Source organism: Pongo pygmaeus, chromosome 6 (assembly GCF_028885625.2).
Source record: "Pongo pygmaeus isolate AG05252 chromosome 6, NHGRI_mPonPyg2-v2.0_pri, whole genome shotgun sequence".
Taxonomy (NCBI): Eukaryota; Metazoa; Chordata; class Mammalia; order Primates; family Hominidae; genus Pongo; species Pongo pygmaeus.
In genome coordinates, this window is record NC_072379.2 from 126,743,903 (window position 1) to 126,770,737 (window position 26,835).

General features: G+C 39.7%; 1 protein-coding gene across 2 annotated transcripts in view; it reads left to right on the plus strand.

Annotated features, from left to right (window-relative positions):
- SND1 (staphylococcal nuclease and tudor domain containing 1) overlaps positions 1 to 26,835 on the plus strand; it is a 434,013-nt gene that overhangs the window by 38,201 nt on the left and 368,977 nt on the right. For both annotated transcript variants that reach the window (XM_054497017.2, XM_063668433.1), the window contains exons 3-9: positions 2,144 to 2,264; positions 6,199 to 6,277; positions 8,526 to 8,686; positions 9,797 to 9,888; positions 10,532 to 10,690; positions 12,213 to 12,319; positions 14,878 to 14,968. In XM_054497017.2, coding sequence (XP_054352992.1) covers positions 2,144 to 2,264; positions 6,199 to 6,277; positions 8,526 to 8,686; positions 9,797 to 9,888; positions 10,532 to 10,690; positions 12,213 to 12,319; positions 14,878 to 14,968 — 810 coding nt within the window. The remainder of the gene's footprint in view (positions 1 to 2,143; positions 2,265 to 6,198; positions 6,278 to 8,525; positions 8,687 to 9,796; positions 9,889 to 10,531; positions 10,691 to 12,212; positions 12,320 to 14,877; positions 14,969 to 26,835) is intronic.

Here is a 26,835-nt window from a genome sequence, read left to right on the forward strand (position 1 = left end):
CCCAACTCTGGACGGAACACAACTTGAGAAGGCTTATTTAGGAAAGGAAGATTGCAGAAACTAGGTTATTTTTTCTTACACGGTTAGGCATATGTCCTTTGCAAGACCTCCAGTGTGGTTTTCTCTTATTGACCAGTAACTAACCAGCTGGAAAACATGAGGTCCTAAGGGGAAGATGTTTCTTCAGCGAGCCTTAAAAGTTTTTTAGAAAAGTTCTGCCTGGTTGGTAGAAATTGGAGATTTCCCTGCAGGGACTAGTTATTTTCCTGTGAACTGACCCTTTGTAAAAGTGAGTTTTCACCAAAGTCTTGGCCTCTTTTAGGAGCACTGGTCTTGTCAGAGCTTTTCCAAGTATTTAGGAAGGCTCTATGTTACTGAATTTTAAGTATTAATACTCAGGACTACATCTTAAACTTATCTATAGCTGCGTATGTTTATAGAGTAAGTTGATCCCTAAGGTAATAAAAATTTGGGAGGCTTTGTTAATGAATTTGGTTCAGTGCTGTTTCTGTGATGTGGTTGATAATTGGGATCATTTGTCAGTTATCAGACTCTTTAGTGACTGGTATCTGATTTTATTTTTGGAGATTGGGGTGGGGGGTAGAAATGAGACATAAAATCAAGGTGAACTTGGTATTGTCATTGAGTGAATTGGGTTGGCTGGTGCTTTGAAGAGAGGGCATGATGTGAGCAAGTATCCATTCATTTTTGCGTCTTTAAGAACCCTTACCGAGGATCAGTTCTCTAGAACCTCATGATTTATGTTATGTAACAGTACTGTTTTTATGACTACCAGCCCAACAGGTTGGTGGACCTGCCACCTTTTGATTGGTTTCTGGTTTCTTAGAAGTCATATGGATATTTTTCTTCTAGAAAAGCTTGTTGGGTGACTTCATGAAATAATTAGCATGGACCAAAAAGGTTAACAGAGCCTTCCTTTCAGGCCATCAGTTTACTCTTTTGCCTTTACTGTGTGTAGCATGAGTTCTGTGGTTTGAAGAGATTATAATAGACAATGTATGCATATTGTATATCACTTTTCCCTTTTATACTTCACATTTTTTTCAGCATGTGAGCTCCTACTGATCATATGCTCCTTGAACACCTACCCCGTCCCTCCCCATTTTGGTACTAAGGGAACTTGGGACATTAAACCAGGTCCAGACTATAAATTCAAGTGCCATTGGCCACTGTGCCAGTGGCTTCAGAGGAGAATCTCCCTTTGTCTGAACCATCCCAGGAGTGACAGGATGGGGAGGGGCAAAACCACTCCTTTGTGTATTATCTTGAGATGACATGGAGACTCTGCTTCCACTGTGTGGGTGTGTAGCTCAGTCCTTGTGTCTGTGCATGTAACGGTGAGAGGAAAGAATCACCATTATCAAGGTGATCCTTTTTTAGGGGCTGTTACTGGTGTCCTCCCAAGGATGTTGGAACCTGTAAAGGCTTCAGACTAGAGCAGAAGTAGAAGAAGAGCCATTTTGGGGGATATCTTCTTACTGTTGCTGATCTTCGAAGAGGGGAGTGGAGATGACTTAAATAAGACTCACTTGAGCAGGGGATTCACTCTGAAATAAGAACACTAGAATCATGTCCCTCCTCCAACAATGGCTTTAACTGGTTTCAGGCTAGTTTAATAGGCAGTGAAAGTGTTTTAGAAACTGGAAAGAGGCGGAGAAATGGAGGTGGTAGTTGTTATTTATGACTTCCCTCTGCCTAGGTGGGTTCCTGGAGCCTGGACTTCCCATTTGAAGGAGTGGGTTGATATATATACAGCATTTAGAGCAGTGGCTGGCACATGGTATGTGCTATAAAAGCATTGGCAAATGTTATTCACAAAGTAAGCTATAACTGAACAGACAGTGATAGGGAAAAAGTCCTGCTGCCAGTGTCTGGAAAAGTCTGAGGCCTGTTTTTAGTGTCTGTGTTAGTTAAACCAACTGCTGGACCCTCCTTTTTTTATGAGCCCCCTAAGTGTGCGATCTGCATTGTGTGCATTTCATTTTTATATTCTCAAGGTCCAGCGCAGGGCCAGGACCATGGTAGGTACTCAGACATTTACTGAAGGAATGAATTTGCTTGAATGCTGATTGGCATCTGAAACTAGGCAGTTCTTATGTGACATATTTGTTTTGTCTTTCAGCCCTGGGCATTTCCAGCTCGAGAGTTCCTTCGAAAGAAGCTGATTGGGAAGGAAGTCTGTTTCACGATAGAAAACAAGACTCCCCAGGGGCGAGAGTATGGCATGATCTACCTTGGAAAAGGTGAGCTGCAGGGAGAGGACTAATTTCTCTCAAGTCTAAAGTTCCTTTAAAGATCAATTTTCTTGTGGTGGAAGGCCAGTGTGGGTTCTGGTGGAGGAAGCTCTAGGACAGTTGGCTGAAGGTGTAAATGCAAATGCTTTGGGCCCTGAGCACATGGAATATATAGGTACAGAGGCATGCCCCCGGTATTCCTGTTCCTTGTGTACCCCTTTTCCTGCTTTCCTGGCTTGGTTTAGGTGCATGTAGTATGGAGTTGCATTCTTCCTCGTGTTTAGGCCATTCACTCATGGAACTTGATGGCTCTGTGCTTCTAGGTCAGAATGCTAATTGAATTTCTATAGATTTCCTTTTGCGTCTTCTATTTCTTTTATCTATCTTGTGGCTTTTCTTCTCTTGGAAACTCTTTTGGAAAGGAAGATTTGTTGAGGGCCTGTGGTTTTTTGCAGCCTACATGTTTTGTAATGGAATGGAAGGAGCACAGATGTCGGGGTTGCATAGATGTAGGTTAGAATTCTGATTTCCTACCATGTGCCCTTACTTAACCCTTAACCTCTGTAAGCCCTAGTTTCTTCATTTGTAAGTTATTGAGAGAGTTGAAAGAGATAGTATAGGCCAGGCACAGTGGCTCACACCTGTAATCCCAGCACTTTGGGAGCGTGAGGCAGGAGGATCTCTTAAGCACAAGAGTTCGAGACCAGCCTGGGGCAACATGGTAAAACCCCGTTTCTATGGAAAAATTAGCCAGGCGTGGTGGTGCATGCCTGTAGTCCTAGCTACTCGGGAGGCTGAGGTGGGAGGATCACCTGAGTCTGGGAGGTCAAGTCTGTGGTGAGCCATGATCATGCCACTGCACTATAGCCTGAGTGACTGAGTGAGATCCTGGTCAAAAAACAAAAAAATAGTATATGTAAAGCACCTCACTCTGGATATTTGTGTGTGTTTATATTGTATAGCTGGGCCAGATGGTTCATGGGATATTAGATGTTCTGGGCTTTTTGGATTAGGTAGTAAGAGAATAAGATTGAGGAATGGAGTTGGAACAGAGATAGGACATTGAAAGAGGAATTGGTAGGACGTTCTCCAGAAAGCAGCCAGATGAACATGAAGTTATGTTCATTGAACTATTTGTGGAGCAGAATTTTTTTTAAGTTTCCTATGATTCTTTGATTAAAAACCTTTCAGATAGCTCATGTAATGGAGTTGATTTGGATAATCTATTTGATTTGGATAGTCAGTGCTAGCAATAAGCAAGCAGGGTAGAATGACAGTGCTAACAGTATTCTGCTAAGACTCTGTTTTTAATGATAGAGGTCTCAGAAAAATGAGTTGAGAATGACCTTGGAGGCATCTTGTTCGATTTCCTACCTAGTAGAGAAATACCTCTTTTTAGTCTCCCAGAAAACGGCTACCTGCTTCTTATTTGAATGAGAAATTCTAGAAACTTAAGGCCTCTTTTCAAAAAGGGAAATAAGTTTGCTTTTTACCCATAATTCTTATAATGTAGTAAGAAACAAAACGCTTAAAGATAATTATTGAGTGGTTACTGGTTAGAAAGAATGTAAGAGGAAAAGAAGTATACTGTCTTCAAAATGCAATTATTAAGGATTTCATTACCTAAAAAGTTTCAATTCCATAACAGCTGATCAGTCTTCTGTTACCCCACAAGAGACCTTACTGGACCACAGATAATTGTGGGCACAGATATTTCTATATGTATACCACCCCAAGAGTTCATTTTAATACACTTGGTCTTCAACCAAAATGGCCAAATTGTTTATTTTAAGAGAAGCTGATATTTTTAATTATCTGCAGAGTTGTTTTTTAAAAGTTTACTTTTTAAACTGACTCACATTACAAACTGGATATAATTTAATTTAGTATGTTAACACATTAGTGTTTAGAATAAGAACTGGCACATAGTAGCTGATCAATAAATATGTACTTAAAGAATGGTTGGAATTACCTATATCTTTCCATTTTAAAGATAAAGAAATGGTTTAATGTTTAATATTTTCACTAAGGTATTTTAACTAACTCTTAATGCCAATTCTATTATAATGAAAGAAAACAGTGGCTTAGATAATTAGCATTTGTGTATTTATTTTATTGCTACCCACTTTTTTTTATGATGGGAGAGAATGGTAAAATTTGAGACTTTGTGGTTAACCTAGAACTTATTAAAGAGATGATTAGTTTTCTGGCTTTTGAAGACAATATAGTCACCCACCTGCTCTGAATACTGTCTCCAGATGTGACTTGGTCAAATTCAGAATTTGATAAGTAAGAAGCAAGAATAAGATCCTTGGCCTACAAATTCCTGTTTCACTTTCCTATCCGCCACATTTCATTGCCTCCGTTGAGAGTTCACCCCAGGGGAAGATACTTTTCTCCTTTTTGCAGGCGCATTCAGAACTAACTCACTTTTCAGAAGTGGGCCATTTCAGCATGCTGTGTGCCAAGAAAATGTCTGACTTACCGGGTGTGCCCATTTTGTGGTCACTCACCTTGTTTGTACCTGGGCTTCGTTCTTTCCACCCCCAGATCTCCTGGCACTTCACTGCTCAATTTTCTCTTAATCGTTGACTCCTTCCTTTTGACTTTTCACTCTTTGGGATTCCTGTTGCTTGGAAGAACCGATGCAAAATGTACTAATGTGTCTTTGGCTGGCCTCAGCAGTAACCTCAATGGAAAGGGTCAGGTGATCCACACTTACCCTCGGAACCTGAACCTTCTTTGTATAAACTTCTCAGTTCAACTTTTCTTGGTAGGAAAAGAGGCTTAAGATTTGCCCCTGCAGAAATTTGGGCCTGATAATGGCGAGGCAATTAGGTTGGGCTTGGGGGGCGGTGTATGTACCTGTTAACTGCTTGCAGAAGTCGATGTGTATAGTGTGCCGAATGTAAATCTTACAGAATTTTATTCTTTGCTGACATTACCTATCAGTTAGACTGCTGTGTTTCAGGTTATCTTGGAGCTTGTTCTCTGCCATATTAAAGATTTTTATGTAATTATTCCCTCATAGATGTCTTCCTTTATGGTTTTGGCCGACAAGCAGAGATTCAAGAGAAAACACTGAGCCTGAAAGCTTTGTCAGTAGCCTCGAACTACAATTAATATTTCAAGTGCCTGGGTAGAACCTAATCAAATTGGATTTTATGTTTAACTTTATTTTTCTTGCTAGGTCTGATGGCTGCTTTGTGAGAGATGAGAAATCTAGCCAGTGTTCTCTCAGTATCTCTGTGAGAGCAAGAGAAAGTCTTTGTCAAATGGTGTAGCTTGTCTTGGTGTCCTCTTGGAGCAGAGAATAGGACATCCCTGAGAGGAATTGGACTTTCTGGCATAACGTGTGATAGGCAGCCCTAAATGAATCCATCTCTCTGATTGTACACGGTGAAGGGACTAACTTTTTCTAATTCTTGCCATGCGCTTGGCACTGTGCTTGGTGATTTACACACATTACTATTTAATTCTCACAAGAACCGATCAAGGCAAGTGCTCTCCCCACTTTAGAGATGAGTAAATTAAGATGCTGGGAGAGCTTGTCGAAGCTATTAAGCAGCTGGATTTGTGTTCAGCTCCAGGCTTCTATTCCTCCAGTCACCACTTTATACTCTCTTGAGCTGCCAGCTGCGTGTGTCTTGCTTTCTTGTCCGTCTCCCATGGTTCCTGAGATTGCCTTTGGCCTGGAAGATACGCTAGAAAATTAAAAACAAAGTCCTGAGAAGAAGATTGATAGACCTTTGGGTCCTAGAGACTAGATATTATGGGAAAAGAGGTTTTCTGAAAAACCCAGTGCTACATTGCTGCCGTGTCCATTTCTCTGGCAGCATTATTCTCCTTGAGGAGCTAAGTGTGAAAGTGGTCCCATTTGGGCTCTGTTGCTGTTGGAGGCAGGTTTGAATCTTGTTTTTAAATACTCCCTTTTCCTCCTCAGATACCAATGGGGAAAACATTGCAGAATCACTGGTTGCAGAGGGCTTAGCCACCCGGAGAGAAGGCATGAGAGCTAATAAGTAAGTATTCAGTACTCCGCTGTCTCTCTGACTTCCTTGAGACATCAAGGGAAGTTAGGTAGTCAACGGTAAATTGGCTTTGCTGCATTTTTTCATTCTTGCCCCCAGACATGGGTAACTGCAGGGGCTTTCACAGCTTCGAAGACATTCTTGCCCAGGTATGGATTATTCTGAGCTAGGAAGTCACTCAGCATTCATTAATGGTGTTTGAGGTATATGACTCTTTTAAACACAGGCTTTGAGACTAGGCAATTCTATTCTTCATATTCATAAAAGTCAACAAGTCTTAGACCGTAGATATTCAGTTCCAGAGTATTTATCTGTCTGTCTAGCCAGTCCCAAATATTTATTGAGCACTTACTGTGTGCCAGGCAGTTTTCTAGGCACTGAGAATATAGTGTGAATAGACTTAGCTTCTGCTGACATTTTAATGGGGAGACAGGCAGTAAACAAGTAGATACACAATCAGTGCAAGGAATAAGTACAGTCAAAATTAAGGGGGTGAATAAATAGAATACAAAGCAAAATCTGTTGTTTAGAATCTGAAGAAACTGACAAGGCCTCACTTTTTCTGTTTTGAGAGTCAGGAAAAATTTATACTCTTCAAAGTCTTTCAAGTCTGTGTTATTTATGTATCTGTAGTTGCTTAATAGGTAAAATGTATTTGTTTAGCCAATGGCAATGTGAATCCTGTTAGAAAGGGGTTGTGTGTATGTCAGGTTTATAGTATGTATATCATGTTCAAGTTCACTAGTGTTGGCTGTCAGTAGGATGGATTGCAGCTGGCTTTCATTAACACTTTAGTCTCTGAAAAGTGCTACATCTGTAATTTGGAGGCTATAATAATGCTGTTTTATATCATTAAGTCCCTGCTGTCTTATATGACTGTCATAGCTATAGGAAAGGCTTTAGAGAAACATTTGCATGAGGTATACCAATGATGAGGATGAGCAAAGGCAAAAATGCACCTTTTGCATTCTTTCTGCCTTCACAGACATAAGGGCCAGGTCTTTCACCATAAACTTCTGTGGTTCTTTCTGACTGCGAGGAGACATTTGCTGGACTCTATGATTGGGGTGTGCCAGTGGGAATTTATTGAATTAAGATACTTGTTTTGGTGGTGTTTTTGGACGTATGCCAAATTTGTATCTTAAGGACAATTACTGGCTTGATTACCATTTAAGTATTTTTTGGGAATTCAGTTTGCAATTGGAATGAATAATAAAAAAATCTCACAGCAGGACTGGACCATCTCAACAAATAAATCTCCCCTGGAGTACCAGTCCTTTTTCCTCCAAAATTGTTTTGACTTCAAGTCACTTTTTCCCAGTTTTGTGTTTGATTCAATCTCTTACACTACATTTCTTCATCTAATTTTAACTGTGAATTTGGATCCCTGAGGGTGTGGTTGCCTTTTGGGGTAGGGAAGGGAAGAGAGGTGAAGACTTCTGGCTTGAGAAATTGGTAGGTCATCCTTGCTTAGGAATCCCTCCTGCTGAAGATGAGAAGAGATTCAGTTTATGCATACAGCCGTTGATGGCACTGGGTGTCTGAGATTGTGCAAGAGCCATGCAGTTCCATGCTGCCTTTAGCTCAGATATAACAGAGAAAGAGGAGCCATTTCTAGCCTTTTTTAAAAAACTTGATTTGATTTGTCTACTGATATTTTGGCTGCTCTAGTACATAGTTTGGTTTCTTGCCTGATGAAGGAGGAGGCTTCCATTTTCAAGCTGCTTTTGTCTAGCTTGCCTTATTGAATGTGTAAATAGTTTGGGGGTAACATTATCTGTGATAGCAGTGTTCATTCCACATTCCTCAGCCTTGTTCTGTAAACTGAGAGAGAGAAAGAGTGGTTCTTAGTCGGCTTCTCTGCACTACTGAGCTGTGCCTGGGATTCCAGTTCCTGAATCCGGGATGGTTAAATGAAGCTCTACCCCTGGAGCAACTCTGAGCCACTAACTTGTTCTCTTCTAATCGGTGATGGTGGCAGTGCTGAGATGTGTGTTCTTTAGATCGTCTCAGTAAATACTCTTACTATTTAACCTTTTGTTTGAAAGGACAAGTCTGGAATCTAGAAATTGCAGTCATGGTGATTTTCTGGTTATAGGCTTGGGTCTTAGGCCATAGATCTGAAACAGACCTTTGTTGTCTTCAAGGGGTGAAGATGCTGAAGAAAACCTATGTCAGAGAGCCTCGTATTTCTGTTTGTGAACTCACTAACCACTCTTGTTTATTTTTTATGTCCCAGTCCTGAGCAGAACCGGCTTTCAGAATGTGAAGAACAAGCAAAGGCAGCCAAGAAAGGGATGTGGAGTGAGGGGAACGGTTCACATACTATCCGGGATCTCAAGTATACCATTGAAAACCCAAGGCACTTTGTGGACTCACACCACCAGAAGCCTGTTAATGGTGAGGCTGGCGGGAACAGACAGATACGAGTCAGGGTGATTTCTTTCTGTTTGCACTCTTTGCTTCTTGAGGTTTGTAAAATCTAGTAAGCCTTTCTTATACTTATTTAGTATCCATGGGAAATCCTTAAGGTTAAAACAGCACCTTAGTATTTCAGAAGGGAATTTGGATTCAGTTCATGTAGGTCACATCAGATACATTGTGCAGAGGCTAGTCCTGTGCTGTTGCAGGGTAGTAAATTGCTGGTATTTTGCACATTGATTGTGTTCTATTCTCTAAAAGAAGGCTACTTTACCAACCCTGAAACTTAGAGGTAGCAAAATGTATTCTGTATACATCTAAACAGATACGGTCATGCTTCATTGGGGATTGGTTCCAGGACTGTACCCCGCTCTTCCTCCCGGGAATACCAGAATCAAAGATGCTCAAGTCCTTTATATAAAATGGTGCAGTATTTGCCTATAACCCACTCACATCCTCCCATATACTTTAAATCATCACTAGATTACTTACAATACCTATTACAGTGCCTACGCACCACTTCATCTGCGTGGACTCAACATAATACTTGGTGTGTGGCAAATTCATGTTTTGGTTTTTGGAACTTTGTGGAATTTTTTCTTTTTTCTGAATATTTTTGACCTGTGGTTGGTTGACTCCATGAATGTGGAACCCATGGATATAGAGGGCTGACTGTATGTGTATTTATATGCTATACAGTTTTTGGCCTGGTTTTGAGACCTTGCTAACTGCAGACTCAGTAAAATAAGATTTTTACCAATCTTAAAGTTACTAATTATTTTTTGTTGGGCACCTGGTACTCAGGTGAGAATCCTAGCTTATGGATAACAAACCTTCAGTGTGAGCCATGAGGTCCCAGAAGGTTCAGAAGACAGAGAAGCAGGTCTAATCTGCATTCTCCAGGAATCATTTGTGCAAGAGTCTGTTATGTAAACTCTCTTGATCTGCAAGTGCATCCTTACTTTTCAGAGGGAGGCTTTCTCAGGGTTTTTGGGGAGAGGAAGCTGTGTTAAGTGCAGTTTGATTGGGCAGTGTTTATCCTTGTTAGGATGTTTGCTAAGGACTTACGCTGTTTATTCTGTCACACAGCTATCATCGAGCATGTGCGGGACGGCAGTGTGGTCAGGGCCCTGCTCCTCCCAGATTACTACCTGGTTACGGTCATGCTGTCAGGCATCAAGGTCAGACCATACTCTTGGCTACGTGGTGGGTTTAGAGTGTGTGGATGTTCAGTGATGGATTCTTCTACTTGGGGACTTTGGATCTGCTGTTTCTTCCTAATGTGGGCCATTAACATTGACTTTATACTTGTTTTAGTTTAAACTTTGTAGTGCGACAGTTCTAATTGGATCAAATAACTTTATTTATTTATTTTTTAAAGTATTCTGGGTCTGGGATGGGCTGTGCTTAGGGTTGTTAAGTATGTAAACCTAGAGAAATGGAACAATGAGAGGCTATGAAGTTTGCTGAATATGGCTTGCATTAAGCATTAATATAAAATATTCATTTTGGTTTTTAAAAAATCAGAGATTAAAAGCTGAGCACTGGCAAGTCTTTTTTTGGTAAGGGGCCACTTTTTACTGTAATTAAAATTATCGTCCTCATGATAATGTGAGTTTTATTGTCTACCTTTGCCAAGAAGTCTGAGATGATGATATTTCCAGTCCCTTTTTACCAGTGTGTTTTAAATTAGAAGGGCTGATTTAAGACCTTCCTGAGTTTAACTTCGTGGCATGTGTGTTTTTTGGAAGGATTAGTGTGGGGTGAGAGTGCCTAGCACTCACATTTAGGCTGCATTACTCACCTACCTTGCCTTTGCTTTAGTGCCCAACTTTTCGACGGGAAGCAGATGGCAGTGAAACTCCAGAGCCTTTTGCTGCAGAAGCCAAATTTTTCACCGAGTCGCGACTGCTTCAGAGAGATGTTCAGATCATTCTGGAGAGCTGCCACAACCAGAACATTCTGGGTACCATCCTTCATCCAGTGAGTGTGTCTGCGCAGACTGGGTGGTGATGGGCTAGGGATGCATTTGGGGTTTGAAGAACAGGAGTTTGCTTCTCTTTCTCTGTATTTAACATCCATTAAAATATTGGCCGGTTGTGGTGGCTCATGCCTGTAATCCCAGCATTTTGGGAGGCCAAGGTAGGTGGATCACGAAGTCAGGAGATCAAGACCATCCTGGCCAACATGGTGAAACCCTGTTTCTACTAAAAATACAAAAATTAGCCTGTTGTGGTGGCGTGTGCCTATAGTCCCAGCTACTCAGGAGGCTGAGGCAGGAGAATCGCTTGAACCCGGGAGGCGGAGGTTGCAGTGAGCCGAGATTGCACCACCGCACTCCAGCCTGGGCAACAGAGCAAGACTCTGTCTCAAAAAAAAAATTATGGCAGGATTATTATGGATATCTACTGATTTTTGAGGCATTTTCTAGGGAGTTATCATTTGTCATACAGAATTGGACAATTTTCTCACCTTTAGGAAATTAATCTCAAGTGTTATTGGGTTCATAAGAAGAAGAGGAACTTGATCACATGTTTATCTAACTGTTTGGTCCTAGGGGTTGCTACATTCATTAGAAGTAGAACTGAAATTTGTAGAATAGGGTTGATGAGGTCTGGAAGTCAGCTAGCTGAAGTATTGGTAGATCAATGATGAGGAAACTGAGGTATGGAAAAATTATGTTTTGTATTCCAGGCTTTATCCAGCTACCTCCTAACTCTGCTTTTAGCAGGGAGTAGGTTCTTTATGTTCTTATAGTTCTGATTGTTGGATGTTTTACCTTATTGTGCACTTTGATAGTTGGGTTATTCTTAGATGTAAGATGGCCTTCTTTTTAACACCTAAAATTGAATGGATTTTCATTATTTTAAACTGTGTCCAATACAGAGCTAAGCTACTTACTCTTTGGCTAGATAATTCTTCCATGATGGCAGTTGTGGAAGGTTGAAAGGCTTGGTTTGGGGTGTGCCAAGGTCACGTCTGTTTCTTCTGGAGTGCAGTCTGGCTGTGCCCTGCCAGATGGCTCTGTGTTACAGTAGAGTGTGAATTTTAATTCACTGGGCAAAATGTAGCTTCCGTTATTCCCTGCTCAGCCTGTTCTTCAGCTCTTATGAAAGGGGGAGGAAGTGCTGATCTTAAGGGAGGGAAGAATAAGGTGTAATCTCTATTAAAGATTAACATCCTCCTCTGCCCACAAGAAGAGCTATTGAAATGTCAATTCCATTCAATGCCACTAGCATTTATCCTACTCCTGTTAAGTGAGTTATTATGGAGGATATTGTGGGGATACGAAACCAAGGCTATTGAAAGGAGTCTCAGAGTGGCATCTCTCCCATCTTAGGAGTGGTTTCTAGTGAGAGAAGCTACTCTACTGTAAACAAACAAACAAACAAACAAACTGCAGACTAGTTTGTGACTGTGTTAATTGTGTCAGAAGTCTAGAGAAATGGATTCTTTTGCAACAGAGTCTAATCTGTGCCTGCTTCTCATGTACCTTGTTTTTCAGAACGGCAACATCACAGAGCTCCTCCTGAAGGAAGGTTTCGCACGCTGTGTGGACTGGTCGATTGCAGTTTACACCCGGGGCGCAGAAAAGCTGAGGGCGGCAGAGAGGTAAGGTCTGTCCAAGAGGCCTTCCAGCTGTGGATCTTGTTAAGGATCTTTAGTGAAAGAAATCTGGTGATTTGCTCACACCCCTGTGTGTCAGTGTTCATTTTACTTCAGTAAAGGAGTAGGGCAGTTCCTTATAGAGGAGTGACTTAAATATTGGTCTTTAGGTTCAGTCTAATTGAATGCTGGATGGTAAGGACTTACAGTTTTCACTTAGACATTATTCTTCACTTGATTTGCTTTTTTAATGTTTTCAGGTCATTTTTTTCCCAAGCCCCTTGCTTAAGTTCTGGGTTTTAGACATTTGGAATGTAATAAACTTGAAGCTTATTTGAGAAAGATGAAATTGCTTATTAGCTGCTCCCAGACAGACAAGAGCAGGGATATGATGGAAAGACAGAGCCTGTGGGTTTTAAACCAGGACCATTCAATATTGTTGTGAGGCCTATGCCCTAACTTATTTAAAAGTGTGTTTCAGTTATAAATGCTAATATAACTCTGAGATGTTATTGGTGTGTTTTTGACTTGTTGGCTATCGTTAAAGCAGATATAGGAATAACTTGTTTCTAGAAAACTGCATGTAGAAATTCCAAATATTAGTCGCCATTTCATCTGTCAGGGTCAAGATGTAGATGTAGATGTAGGTGAACTTTCTCCATTTGATGGGGTAGATGGAAGAAAATAAAGCAGGTAGCAACAGTAGATGAATGGAAATGATGCTCAGGAAAGTCTGAACCACCACCTTGCATGATACATTTAAGCAAAGACAACACACAGCTGATGAGAGTAGTCTACTCTCAAGGCTTGCTGTATGACTTGTTTCAGAATCTTAAAGTTATAATGGTCTTGGTAACTACATTTTTGTGACTGAGATATACAGCTAAGAGATGTGCAATGACATGAATGAATAACTGTAGTATTTGTTCCATTTCTTAGGTCTTTTTCATCCTTGAGTACCTATAAGCAGAAGTATTTGCAGGTTTTTATAAAAGTAGATATTAATCTAGGCCATTTGATATGGCACATCTGACATATGTATTGTCTGATGGAAAAGAACAGTGATTGCTTAGAATTTTTTTTATGTTGTTCTACAATTAAGTTAGAAAGATATAATAACCGTATCAAGTACGGTGTTCCAAATACTTCTGATTATTCTACAATGCTCAGTTTCTTTTTTTTTGGTTCAGAGAATCCTGTTATGTTCATTAGTATTCTAAATTAATTTGATTTCTTTTTGTATTCTTTAATGTCTTGCGCTCCCCCCCCCGCTTTGTTTGAGACGGAGTCTTGCTCTGTTGCCAGCTGGAGTGCAGTGGCACGATCTCCACTTACTGCAACCTCTACCTCCCTGGTTGAAGCGATTCCCCTGCCTCAGCCTCCCCAGTAGCTGGGACTACAGGCGCATGCCACCACACCTGGCTAATTTTTTTTTTGTATTTTAGTGGAGAGTGGGTTTCACCATGTTGGCCAGGATGGTCTCGATCTCCTGACCTCGTGATCCGCCCGCCTTGGCCTCCCAGAGTCCTGGGTTTACAGGTGTGAGCCACTGCGCCTGGCCTAGTATCTTGCCTTTCTTTGAAGAAAGTGAATGCAATGAAAATAATATCTACATGTTATATGACATCGGTAGAAGATTTTATGGATTTTTTGGGGGAGTGCTCATCATTAAAAAACAAGCTTAGACCAGAGAATGCAAATCCTATTTTGATAATATGTGATTACTTGTCTGCTGTTTTGCATGCTGTATTTGAGCTACTTGAATTGTAGGTAAAATTGCATCCTCTGTGTTGAATTACTTCTTGTATTTTACAACTACTACATCCTGCTTTGTGTTTTTCTCATTTTAGTGCTTCTCTAAAACAAAAGATTGCAATACTGTTTTCAGAAATAATAGTTCCTTTTCACTGCACATGTATCCACTTATTTGTAAGTGGTTTAAGACAGCTGTTCATTGATTTTTTTTAATCTTTGCACATATTCCATTTCCTACTCATAGTCTGGCTCAGAAAATATCTACTGGGCATAATACTTCAAAATAAATTTCTGGCTACATAGGTTTTTTTTCTTTTTTTAACTCTTGTCAGTGAACTTATAAGGATTTTGTTCATTTTCTAATTATTCTATAGATGCACTGTCATGACAGTTTTGTTATATATAGGATTTGGTAGCTGGTAACCTTTTTATAATTCAGATAGAAATTGAGCAGGTCTGTGCTTTTTAAGAAATATGTTTGTTTAGATTTGTGAGTTCTTCCCATTTTTTGTAGTAGTCACCCAGGAGATATGGGATGAATCAGAGTTAATAATGAAGGTGGACTTGAACCATCTAGGCTCAAAAAATTGTATGCCTGGACCATAGTCTCCCAGCTGTGGGCTTACAGTATATATATGTATCTTGCATGTTTTCATTTACTCTCGCTCTTTGTTCTGGTTTGACTGGTAGTCTTTCTTCTGGATACGTCTATAGGGTAGAGTAGGATGCTGCACCAACTGTGCTCCCATGGTAGTGGTGGATTCCATTTGCTGAGTCTGAATGATCTTGCATCCTTGCTTTGTTGCCAGGTTTGCCAAAGAGCGCAGGCTGAGAATATGGAGAGACTATGTGGCTCCCACTGCTAATTTGGACCAAAAGGACAAGCAGTTTGTTGCCAAGGTGAGTCATTCTCAGCATCTTGATATGCATAGTGGACATGGCCAGGCGAGTAATAATACAAGGATTTGAACAATTAGAAATGTTGAAGCTCTTGAAAATTTCAAGGCAAGCCAGTAGGAGAGAGTGTGTGTGTGTGTGTGTGTGTGTGTGTGTGTGTGTGTGTGTATTGTAGGGGGTTTAGAAACCATTAGACTATTTAAATTTCTTTGTAAATTAGCTAACTTCAAACTAGCTTGAAATATCTCTCATATTTTAGGACTTCTTTTTTATCTGCCTAGCAAATAGCATTGTCTTGAGATTTCCTATGTCCAAGTATAGATGGTCTCTGACTTATGCTGGGTCGACTTAAGATATTTTGACTTTACAATGGTGTGAAAGCAATAGATATTCAGTAGGAACCACATTTGGAGTATCCATAAAGCCATTCTGTTTATCACTTTTGGTCTAGTATTCAGTAAATTAATTAAATGAGATATTCAACACTTTATTATAAAATAGGCTTTGTGTTAGATTATTTTGCCCAATTGTAGACTTATGTAAGTGTTCCAAACGTGTTTAAGGTAGGTTAGGCCAAGCTATGATGTTTGGTAGGTTAGGCAAACTAACCTAAGCAAAAGTAGGCTACCTCACCTAAGGTAGGTTAGGCCAAGCTATGATGTTTGGTAGGTTGTATTAAGTGCCCTTCCTTCCTTCCTTCCTTCCTTCCTCCCTCCCTCCCTCCCTCCCTCCCTCCCTCCCTCCCTCCCTCCCTCCCTCCCTCCCTCCCTCCCTCCCTCCCTCCCTCCCTCCCTCCCTCCCTCCCTCCCTCCCTCCCTCCCTCCCTCCCTCCCTCCCTCCCTCCCTCCCTCCCTCCCTCCCTCCCTCCCTCCCTTCCTCCCTTCCTCCCTTCCTTCCTGGCTGAAGAGAGATAAATGCATTTTCAACTTACAGTGTTTTCAGCTTATGATGGGTTTATCAGGAGTTAACCCTGTTGCAAATCACGGAGCATCTACAGATATATGACCTCAAGTTTCTCTTCTTTCTGTTTTGGAGCTCTTGGTTGTTTTTTTTTTTTCCCCCGCCTCCGAGAGTTCTCCATTGATGTATCTTGGGATAGACTGCTTTGAAGGAAACTAGAGCTATTATCCTTGGTGGTATCAGCAGTGCTGTAAAAATGTTTTTTCTTAGTTGCATGGTTTTGTAACTTGAGTAGCAGACCTGTTCTCTGTGTCTTCCCAAAATGCTGTAATGTTTTCTAGCCTATTTTTACTTTTGCCAAGAGATGCTAGAAGTTTTGTTTTTATGGGCTAAAAGTGGTTAAATGCCAAATTCTTGTACTGAGAGGTTCTGTCTCCGTCAACTAACCATGAGTTTAGGATGGAAAGCCACTAGGTGGCACTGTGAGCCTGAGAAATCCTGTCTTCTAGCAACCTCTGAGGAACTGGCTAAATTTCTTCACTCTCTTTTTTATGATGCCCAAAGTAATAGGTCACAGAGTGGTCTAGTGGCCTCTTTCCCTCTTTTTGTAGGTGATATCCAGGCAGCTTTGAGGTTAGCCATAATCATTCCTTTTGGTAGCCATGAGTGGGAGTTGCCCCTGGTGGGATATCCTGGCATCCTCCAGGTCTTGTTGCAGACCAGAATGTCCCTTCTGTGTGAGGCGTGTGCCTGTGTGGACACTTGGACCTGGCTTGCTCTGCCTACTTGGAACTCACTCAGTTGTGCTTATGCTTCCCGTAGTTAGCATAGCTGTGTTAACATAGCTACAGAATGAAAGGATGATTTTTCACCCAAAAAGGGAGGCAGGCGTTCAATTTTTCGCCATCTTCACTTTGAGAGTCTGTGGCATTAGTGATGTAGATGAGGCATGTGAGGATCTTAATACCCTGTCGCGTTCCTACCAGCCTATCCTCGATTAAAACTGAGTTTGTAGAAAACCTAGAATATTTTGAAGAGTTTTGGGCCTTGGCTGGTTGGGGAGTTAACTAAAGCACTGCATGAGAACAAAATTCAAAGGATTTAGATTATTGAGCTTTGCATTTATCTTAAATATGACTTTATTGGTAATTAGAAAAGGGAGACCTACCTGTAGGAGAATTTTTTCCATTTTTAAAAATCTAGGATCCTAGGATCTGTTTTTTCTTTAAAAGACAGCGAGGCTTTTATCATGACAATGAAGTTTTATTCATTACAGTTCCAAAGTAGAGGAGATTGCCCCTAGGAATCATCTGATGGAGGATTATGAGGAATAACCAATCTTCTGTAGAAATTGAAACATAAATTGAGGCTATTTGGGTATACGTCTGCTTAGAGGTTCGAGAGAAATAGCAGAAGAGTTTTTAAAACTTGGCTTTTTAAAATTCTTTAGCATTCGTTTTGCTTTTAAAACAGGAAAAAAACATAAAGAAGATAAGCATAGATACCCATACTACATGAAACACTGTGACTTGGCCTTGTTTTTAAATTTTTTTTTTTTTTAACAAAGTTGATCATAGTGTCTGTCTCAAGGTTGGCAAACTATGGCCCATGGGCTGAATTTGGCTGGGCGCTTGTTTTTGCATGATCTGTGGATTTTACATTGAAAAAAATGGATTTTGCGTTAATAAAATATATATTGTGGCATGTGAAAATTATGTGAAATTAAATGTCAGTATCGCAAATAAATTGGAACATAGCTATATGTGTTCGCTTGTGTATTGTCTGTGTCTGTTCTTGTGCTATAATGGCAGAGGTGAGTAGTTGCGATAGAAACTGTGTGGCCTGCAAAGCCTAAAATATTTGTTATCTGGCTTTTTGCTTAATAGTTTGATGATCTCTGATCTATACCAGTCCTACTCAAAATGCCTTGATAAAGTGACATAAGGAGCTTGGGCCAGAATGTAAATCAAGGCATTGCTTCCTTCATCAAGAAAAGCTTACTACAAAAAAAAAAAAAAAAAAAGTCAGCAATGTTCTTAGTGATGTAGTTGATTAATGTTCTAGTACAAGTTCCTTATCTTACTGCAGACTGGCAGCCACTTTGAATAGCACTGATCTGTACTCTTTTGTGTGTAATTTTTAAGTTTGCACATTTTTATTTTTAATACAGAAAATTTAAAAATTTTTTATAGGCTTACTAAAGAATGTACCAGTTCAATTTCAGTCTTCCTTGAGGCAGTCGCTTTCAACTCTTGCCTAATTCATCTCTGAATAAAACATTTACATGGCTATTTCTTAATTTTTCAGTTTTAGGTACAACTCCTTTCCTTTATACCATGGAAGAAGAGGACTTAGTTTTTTCACATAAGCACACATACTCACGTGGGCGCACAGTGCTCTTACCCAGTTCTTCCAATATGATTATGTCATAAGTTAGTTAATATTCAGTATTTATTTTAAATGATAATCACCACTGTGCTATATAGCATATTATGGCTACTTTTAGTTTCCTGCACAATTTTTTTGTTTTCCCTGGAGTTAATAATTTTTAAAATTTACATTTTTTTTACATACTTATTTTAATTCAGCCTCCAAACTCTGTTTAAATCTCCTCTCAAGAGGAGATTCATTCAGTCTGCTAACAGTACCTTGGAGCTTTGCAACCTGCATCAATCTGGACTGGTTTCTCTTTTTGCCTGTTTTAGAGCTGTCATCTTTGGATTTCTTCACCATTGTCCTGAGGGATTTCTTTGCCTTACTCTTGGATTGGAGCTAGGATTGCTGGATCTCATAGCTTCCTCTTTATAATTTGCTACTTTGTTTTAGTGGCATGCATTCTCTAACTTCATGAGAAAGAATGCTTGGGAGGTAAATTTTCTGAGACCTTTCATGTCCATTCTCTACGTACACTTGATAGTTTAGCTGGATATAGAATTTTATTTTAGAAGTCATTTTCCATTAGAATTGTATCTATCAGTATCACTCCACTGTCAGTAGTTATCAGAAACTTTTTTGATTTCTTGTTTTTTTATGGATCTGAAACCATCCTGATTTCTCATCCTTATATATATTTTTTCTTTCTGAAAGGTTTTAGCAAATTCTTTTTGATCCTAGTGTTCCAACATTTCATAGCAATGCACTTTGTTTATCTATATTTGAGCATATTATGCCTCAATGTTTAGTTGTTTTGTTCTGAGACTTTTTCTCCCAACTCTTTTGTTGGTTTCCATCTAGAATCTTTGTTCTCTTTTTTCTAGAATTCCTATTATTTGGTAGTTGGATTTTGTGGGCTCATCTTCCAGTTTTTTTCTCCTATTTTCTATCTCATCTATTCTTTTTAGATTTCTTTATAGTTGTCTTTCAGTAGTTTTATTGACGTGATACTGTTTTATTTTTTAAGAGCTTTTCTTGTTCTCTGCATGTTTCTCTTTTACTATTTTAAAAAATAAAGTTTAATACTGACTTCAGAGATAAAAATCATCTCTTAGCTTTCTGCGAAATTGATTTTTTTTTTTTTTTAGTTTTGTTTTTGCTGCACACTCACTATGTTCTTCAAGCCTCTCCTCTCCCCTCTTTGGGTTATTTTGGTCCCTTATTTTTCATATTAGAGGCTTTCCTCAGATATTTGCTGAGTCTTGGTTTTCTGTCTTATTTGAGAATGAGATATTAAAACACCGAGTTTAGAAGCAATGACCCTAGTGTGGGATTTAGGGTATACATATTTGCTTGTTTGTTTTTGAGACAGGGTCTTGCTCTGTCACCCAGGCTGGAGTGCAGTGGTGCCATCACAGCTCACTGCAGCTTCAACCTCATGGGCTTAAGCGATCCTCCTGCCTCAGCCTCCCTAATAGCTGGGACTACAGGTGCATGCTAACACACCTGGCTAATTTTTAAATTTTTTATAGAGACGGGGTCTCTCTATGTTATTGCCCAGGCTGGTCTTGAACTCCTGGGCTTAAGTGATCCTCCCACCTTGGCCTCCCAAAGTGCAGGGATTACAGGTGTGAGCCACCATGCCTGGCCAGGGTATACATCTTGAAATCCATCTGCTTCTTACAAACATTTGAAACCATTCATCGTTTTTGGTCCCATTTTCATTCCCAATTGAGATGCTTGATTTGACAGTTTCTGAGTCTTGGCAGATTAGGGAGAGTGGGACTGCGGTATAAATCAGATTGGCTATTGTGTTTTCTCGCCACTGTCTCAGGATTTAGCTTTTGTGAGTCAGTGGAGTAAGTTACTACTCATCCATCTGCTTTCCAGCTTCCAGAGTTTTGTTGCAGTGTTCTCTCTCATTATCTTCTTCCTTTTGGGCTCATGTATAGATAGGTTTTACAGATTCCTTTTATCTAGAGGTGTTTAGAGTGGGACCCAAAATAAAGAGCTTACTTCTTTAATTGATATGTAATATTTCATTGTAGGCTGCATCATAATATTTTTGACCAGTCTCTAATAGGTTTATATTCATGTAGTTGAGAATTTTTTTCATTATTTAGAAAGTGGAATAAATCTCCAAGTAATTGGCAGTTATTTCCTTAGAAATGATTTGGCTCACATTTGCCAAACATGTCTTTAGAAATGTTAACCAGTGTATACCACTAAGTGTGTTCATTTTCTAATATGTTGTAAAACAGAGATTGGACAGCTTTTTCTTAAAGGACCACATTGTAAATATTTTAGGCTTGGTGGCCATATGGTGTCTGTTGCAACTACTGAACTCTGCCATGGTGGCAGGAGAACAGACATGGACAGTGTGTAAACGAATGGTTGTGGCAATATTCCAGGAAAACTTTATAACAATATGAAGTGGGCTGGATGGCCCTTGGGCCATAGTTTGCCAGCCTTTCTTGTAGAACACTGGATATCAACGTTAAGTTAAAAATGAAAAAAATACATACATTACTTTTCATAACCTGGAACTCAACAGCAGTTCTGTATCATTTTACCTGATTTAAAATATCTGTTAGTGGCAAACAGCTTTTTTCAGGGAATCCTAAAAAAGTTCTAAGGTACCTGGGACCTTCACATAGTCTGAAAGTCCTGCAAGTCTTCCCTGAGTGATTCTGCTTTAAAGATCTTGTGATCATGAAGCCTTAACAAATAGTGATTCTCTCTTCAACAGTCACCCTGTGTTTTAGGAATTAATTGCCTCAAAAGCCTGCAAAGGGTAACCTATGGCCTCTAATTGGATGCCTCTGGGGCTCTACAGTTGATTTCTGGAACTGAGGCAAAGCTGTAGGTCAGAGTGCCAAGAGGCTTAAGCCTGAGAAATGTGAAACTTGACAAAGTATTCTCTGATACATGTGGCCTATTGAGAGACTGGTTCCCTTTGTCTGCTTAAGCAGTTTTACTTCTTGAGGAATGAAATGCAAAGGGAGAGCTCTCCTTGTCTTTCCAGGTTAGCAGAGAAGCATGTTCACTTCACAGCGATTAGCTGAGCTTGCCTGAGACTTTTGTGCCCGTCGTGGCCTGCCAGTTCCCTCCCTGCCTTCCCTGTGGTGTTTTAGCTGATCTGTGCTGTTTGTAGCCATATGGTCCCCTGAGCACGTGGCTTGGCTTCCCTGTTCCTGCTGCTGGATCCTTGGGCATTGCAGATTTCACAGACCTGAATAACATTGTTGTGGGGGGTGGGGGAGGGATGGAGTGGAATCATGTCCTCAAGAGGTGTCTCCTTACCACCCTGCCTGGTTAGAGGCGTCTTGGTTGGTTCTCTGTACCTATATATAGATTAAGCAGAGCTCCGAACTAGGTGCTTTGAAAAGATGTAAAAGAACTAGAAGTGGTTCCTGCCTTCAAGGAGCTTACCTGCTAGGGCTTTGTCTGGGAGCACTAAGTGGTTAACTGGCATTGGTGGCCAAGTCCAGTTTTGGAGATCAGGATATAAACTATCCATGGGTACAGTAGATTTTAAAATGTATTTGGTTTTACCCTGATAGTTTTTTGCTGTGCTTCCAGTCATAGCTCTAGATGGAGTTCATTATCATGTCTCTGAGAATTTTTTTCCTCAAATTTTTTGTAATGACAAAATTCATAACATAATATGTAGTATCTTAACGATTTCTAAGTGTACAGTTCAGTGGTATTTATATTCATATTGTTATGTAGCTATCACCACCACCTATCTCTACAACTCTTCATTTTATAAAACTGAAACTATACTCATTAAACAATAACTCTACATCCCTCTGTTTCCCCTCTTCCAGGCCCTGGCAACCACAGTTCTACTTTTTGCTTCTGTGATTTTGACTACTCTAAGTAATTCATATAAGTGAAATCAGACAGTCTTTGTGTCTTTGTGACTGGCTTATTTCATTTAGCATAGTGTCCTCAGGGTTCATCCATGTTGTTGGATGAGTCAGAATTTTCTTCCTTTTTAAGGGTGAATAATATTCCATTGTATGTGTATACATTTTGCTTACAACCTGTTCATCAGTCCATGGGGACACACTTAGGTTGCTTCTACATTTTAACTGTTATGAACAATGCTGCTATCAACATGGTTATACAAATATCTCTTTGAGACCCTGTTTTCAATTATTTTAAGTTTGTACCCAAAAGTGGAATTGCTGGATTATATGGTAATTGTATTTTTAAGTTGTTGAGGGAATTACTATATTGTACCATTTTACATTGGTGCACGAGGGTTGTACATCCTCACCAACATTTGTTATTTTCTGTTTTTTTGTTTTTTTGTTTTTTTTTAATAGTGGCCGCCCTAATGGGTGTGAGGTGATGTCTCATTGTGGTTTTCATTTGTATTTCCCTAATGATTAGTAATGTTGAGCATCTTTTCCTGTGCATTTGCATATCTTCTTTGGAGAAATGTCTATTCAAGTCCTTTGGGCATTTGAAAAAGAAATTTCAACTTTTCTTTTAGATTCAGGGGTACATAGGCAGGTTTGTTACATGGGTGTATTGTTTGGAATAGGAATGATCCAGTCACCCAGGTCATGAGCATAGTACCCAATAGGAAGTTTTTCAGCCCTGGCCCCCTCCCTCCCTTACTCTCCCCCAGCTCTAGGAGTCCCCAGTGTCTATTGTTCCTGTCTTTAGTCCATGTGTACCCAGTGCTTAGCTCCCAGTTATATGCCTCTTTGCCCGTTTTTTAATTGAGGTTTTTGTTTTTTTGTTGTTGAGTTTTAGGAGTTCTCTATATATTCTGGATATTAATCCTTTGTTGGGTACATGATTGGCAAATATTTTCTTGTATTTTGTCAGTTGCCTTTTTGTTACACAAAATTTTCATGAAATCTAATTTGTATTTGTACTATTGTTGCCTGTTCCTTTGGTGTCATATTTGAGAAATCATTGCCAAATCCAGTGTTTCAAAGTTTCTGCCCTGTGTTTTCTTCTAAGAGTTTTGTAGTTTTATAGGTCTTATATTTAAGTAATGAATCCATTTTGAGTTCATTTTTAGTTTTGGTGTTACATAAGGGTTCAACTTTGTTTTTTTGCATGAGGATATCTAGTTTTCTTAGGACCATTTGTTGAAGACTGTCATTTCCTCATTGAATGGTCTTTGCACCCATCTCAAAAATCATTTGACTGTATATGCAAGGGTTTATTTCTGGACTTCATTCTGTTTCATTGGTTTGTATGTCTGATTTTATGCCAGTATCATGTGGTATTGATTACTGTAGCTTTGTAGTAAGCTTTGAAATCAGGAAGTGTGAGTTTTCCTGCTTTGTCCTTTTTCCAGATTGTTTTGGCTATTCAGGGTCTCTTGAGATTCTATGTGAATTTTAGGATGAGCTGTTCTGTTTCCATAAAAATCATCATTGGGATTTTGATAAGGATTGCATTACATCTGTAAATCACTTTTGGGTAGTATGACATCTTGACAGTTGTCTTCCAGTCCATGATCATAGGATGTGTTTCCATTTATTTGTCTCTAATTTCTTTCAACAGTGTTTTGTAGTTTTCTTTGTACAAGTTTTTCACTTCCTTGGTTGAGTTAATTCCTAAGTATTTTGTTCTTTTTTGATGATGCTGGAAAAGGAACTATTTTCTTAGTTTTTTTTTTTTTTGGATTGTTTATTATTTATAGAAATGCAGCTGATTCTGTGTTGGCTTTATATCCTGCTATTTCATGAATTCATTTATTCTAACAGTTTTTGTGGAATTACTAGGGTTTTTTACCTATACATCATCTGGGAACAGTGATAATTTTGTTTCTTTCCTTCCAATTTAGATGCCTTTTGTTTCTTTTTCTTGCTGAACTTCTTTGGCTAAGACTGTCAGTACTATGTTAAATGGAAGTGGCTCTCTGACATGGTTTTTAAGCAAGGATGCAGCTGAATATTTTTGGCATTATCTGGATTTCTCCAGTATATTCCTATGTGGTAATATGGAGAGAATCAAAAAATACCTGCCACTTCCTTGCCTTTTGCCATTTGACTTTCAGTTGGAAAGGAAGTTCTGGAGATTGTCTCACTAGAAAGGTGGGCTCTGCTGAACCAAAAAGGGATCAAGACTTGGTTTGCAGCTTATACTAGTAAACCAGTGTGCTGATAAGAAAAAGAAAGTGATTGAGTTAGAAGGGATTGAAAGAATATTAACCTGGCTTTAAAAAATAAATTATTAAAGACTTCATTTTTTAGGTCACTCTTTAGATTTACAGAAAAATTAAGCAGGTAGCACAGAGTTCTTAGATTACTTATCCACCCTGAGCCCGGTTTCCCCTGTCATTAATATTTCACGGAAGTACTGTATATTTGTTACAGCTAGTATATCAATATAGATACATTGTTATTAACTAAAGTTTATATTTTATTCAGATATTCATTTATTTATACTTTATTTCTGTTCCAGGATACCACATTGCATTTAGTTGTCATATCTCCTTAGGTTCCTTTTGGATATGCCAGTTTCTCAGACTTTTTTTTTGTTTTTGATGACTTTGACAGTCTTGAAGTACTGGTCAGGTAGTGTGTAGGACGTCCCTCTGTTGAAAGTTGTCTGATGCCTGATTTCCATGTAAGTACATCTTAAGAGTATCTGGTTTGGTTGTGCTTAGGTGCCTGGAGGTGCCTGCATCAGGATATTGTTGTGGTTTGTTTTTGTTGAGGACAAGGGCGGCATCTGTACTCTTCTGGGGGACTGGGGAGAAGAGACATAGCATACAACTTTAGGGAGTGGGAAAAACAGCCAGATGTCGTGATTTCAGAGAGGAGAATAGGTATCTGTGTGTCATTCTCAGTGACCTCATCAAAGCACAGTCCCTGGTCATGCCTGTAGAAGGCCCTTTTGGGCTGATAATCGTTTTGTTTCTATCTGGTACTGGAAATTTTGGCAGCATTGGGACTATTGGAGGTTATGTCCGTAGCTCAGGAGGCTGTTGAACAAAAAGGAGGCTTTTTTGTTTGTTTTATGTATGCTTCAGGGTTTTCAGAATCTGAATAACAGCAGCCTGTTGCACCCAGTGAGCACTGTGGATGGGCTGTACAGGTGAGAGAGTGTGACAGAGGCTGAAGATAGGCATGGATGTTCCCCTAATAGAACTCTGTCGTTTTCTTGACTCATGGCAGCCCTTAGCCTACACCTTGTTATCATTGAACCATTTTTTCCTTTTATGATTGGGCTTCACGAAATGGGGAGGGAATTGGATTTAGTGCATGTATTTGAGTCCAGCTAGTGACTTTTTCCATGTAGACTTCTGCTCCTATGCCTTAGGTTATCTCTTGGTGTGTGGGATGTGAGCGTGCATGGTGTTGGCTTGATTAGGGATCTGTAGCTAGCAGAGAAAGTGGGCAGTGTGGGCATACTTCAATTATCCTGATGAAAGCACCAGAAGAAATATCACTGTTAAAATGTGGTCCGTAACGGTGCTGATGAGCTGGCTTCAGACAGTAATCCACTCTGCATCTCACTTACTGCACAGTACGTGGCTATAACCAGTATTTTATTGCCGATTCCATGTCTCTGCTCAGGAGCTGCTTGTTCTCTGGACAGTAATGACACAATTTACAGAGGAATAAAAAACCATAAACCCCACTTATACACACACACACACACGGACACACACACGCACACATGCACTCACCCTTCCTATCTTCACCAGCAAGCTAAACCTTGCTTAGCTGGCAGTGGCAGAGTGCACAGTTCCTGAAGAGGAGGTTTCTAATCAGGGAGATGCTGAGCATCAGAGAGAGTCTGCTGCTGGGGCCTAAAATTTACAGCTCCAAGAATTCATTGCTGCCGCTGCTGCTAACATATTACAAGGGGTGCCTAATTCTAGTAACTTGTTACAGGACATCCTTAGATCTTCGTGTTCTGTAATCAGCGGGTAAAGGTGTGAGCACTATGATACTTTCTTTGGTTTTATTACTCTCTAATTATGACTAGGGAGCAGAAAACATCTAGATATTTCTCGTGTCTTGATTATAGGCATTTCCTTATGTTTTTCGGAATTCACAATAAGAATTCATTTTGGTTTGAGAGAAGGTGTAGATCTGTCCAGTATTAAGATTTGGGAAATCCTGTGATGTATGTGTCTTTGATACATCTGACAGTTACCCTCTATCCTTTGGGTATCTGTTTGGAGGAGGAGCAGTATTGATTTGCTGTAGTAGCTATTTTGCTTAGTATGGCTTAGTGGAATTTTTTTTCTTTTCTTTAGCTTGAAATTAGGATACCAGAATAGCAGATATCATGGAAACCACCCCCCCTGAAATGTTCTGTCATCCATTTTATAATATCTTTCCCTTCATCCAAATGTGGGATTTTGAAGGACTGGGAAATCATTAGCTGGGGTCTTTCTTTTTGGTCAATTGTCCAGCCCACTACTGGAATTCCATTACTGTGGACATTTTTACTTGGCATTAGTGTGTTTAGATGGTAATGGGAATAAGATGTACTCTATTTTTTCTTTCAGTGACTGAATCTGTATTTTTGTTTATACTGTCTAGACAGTTTTTAAGTTCTAAACTCATGAATGTGTTTTTGTGATTGGGCTGGCATTAAGGGGCTGT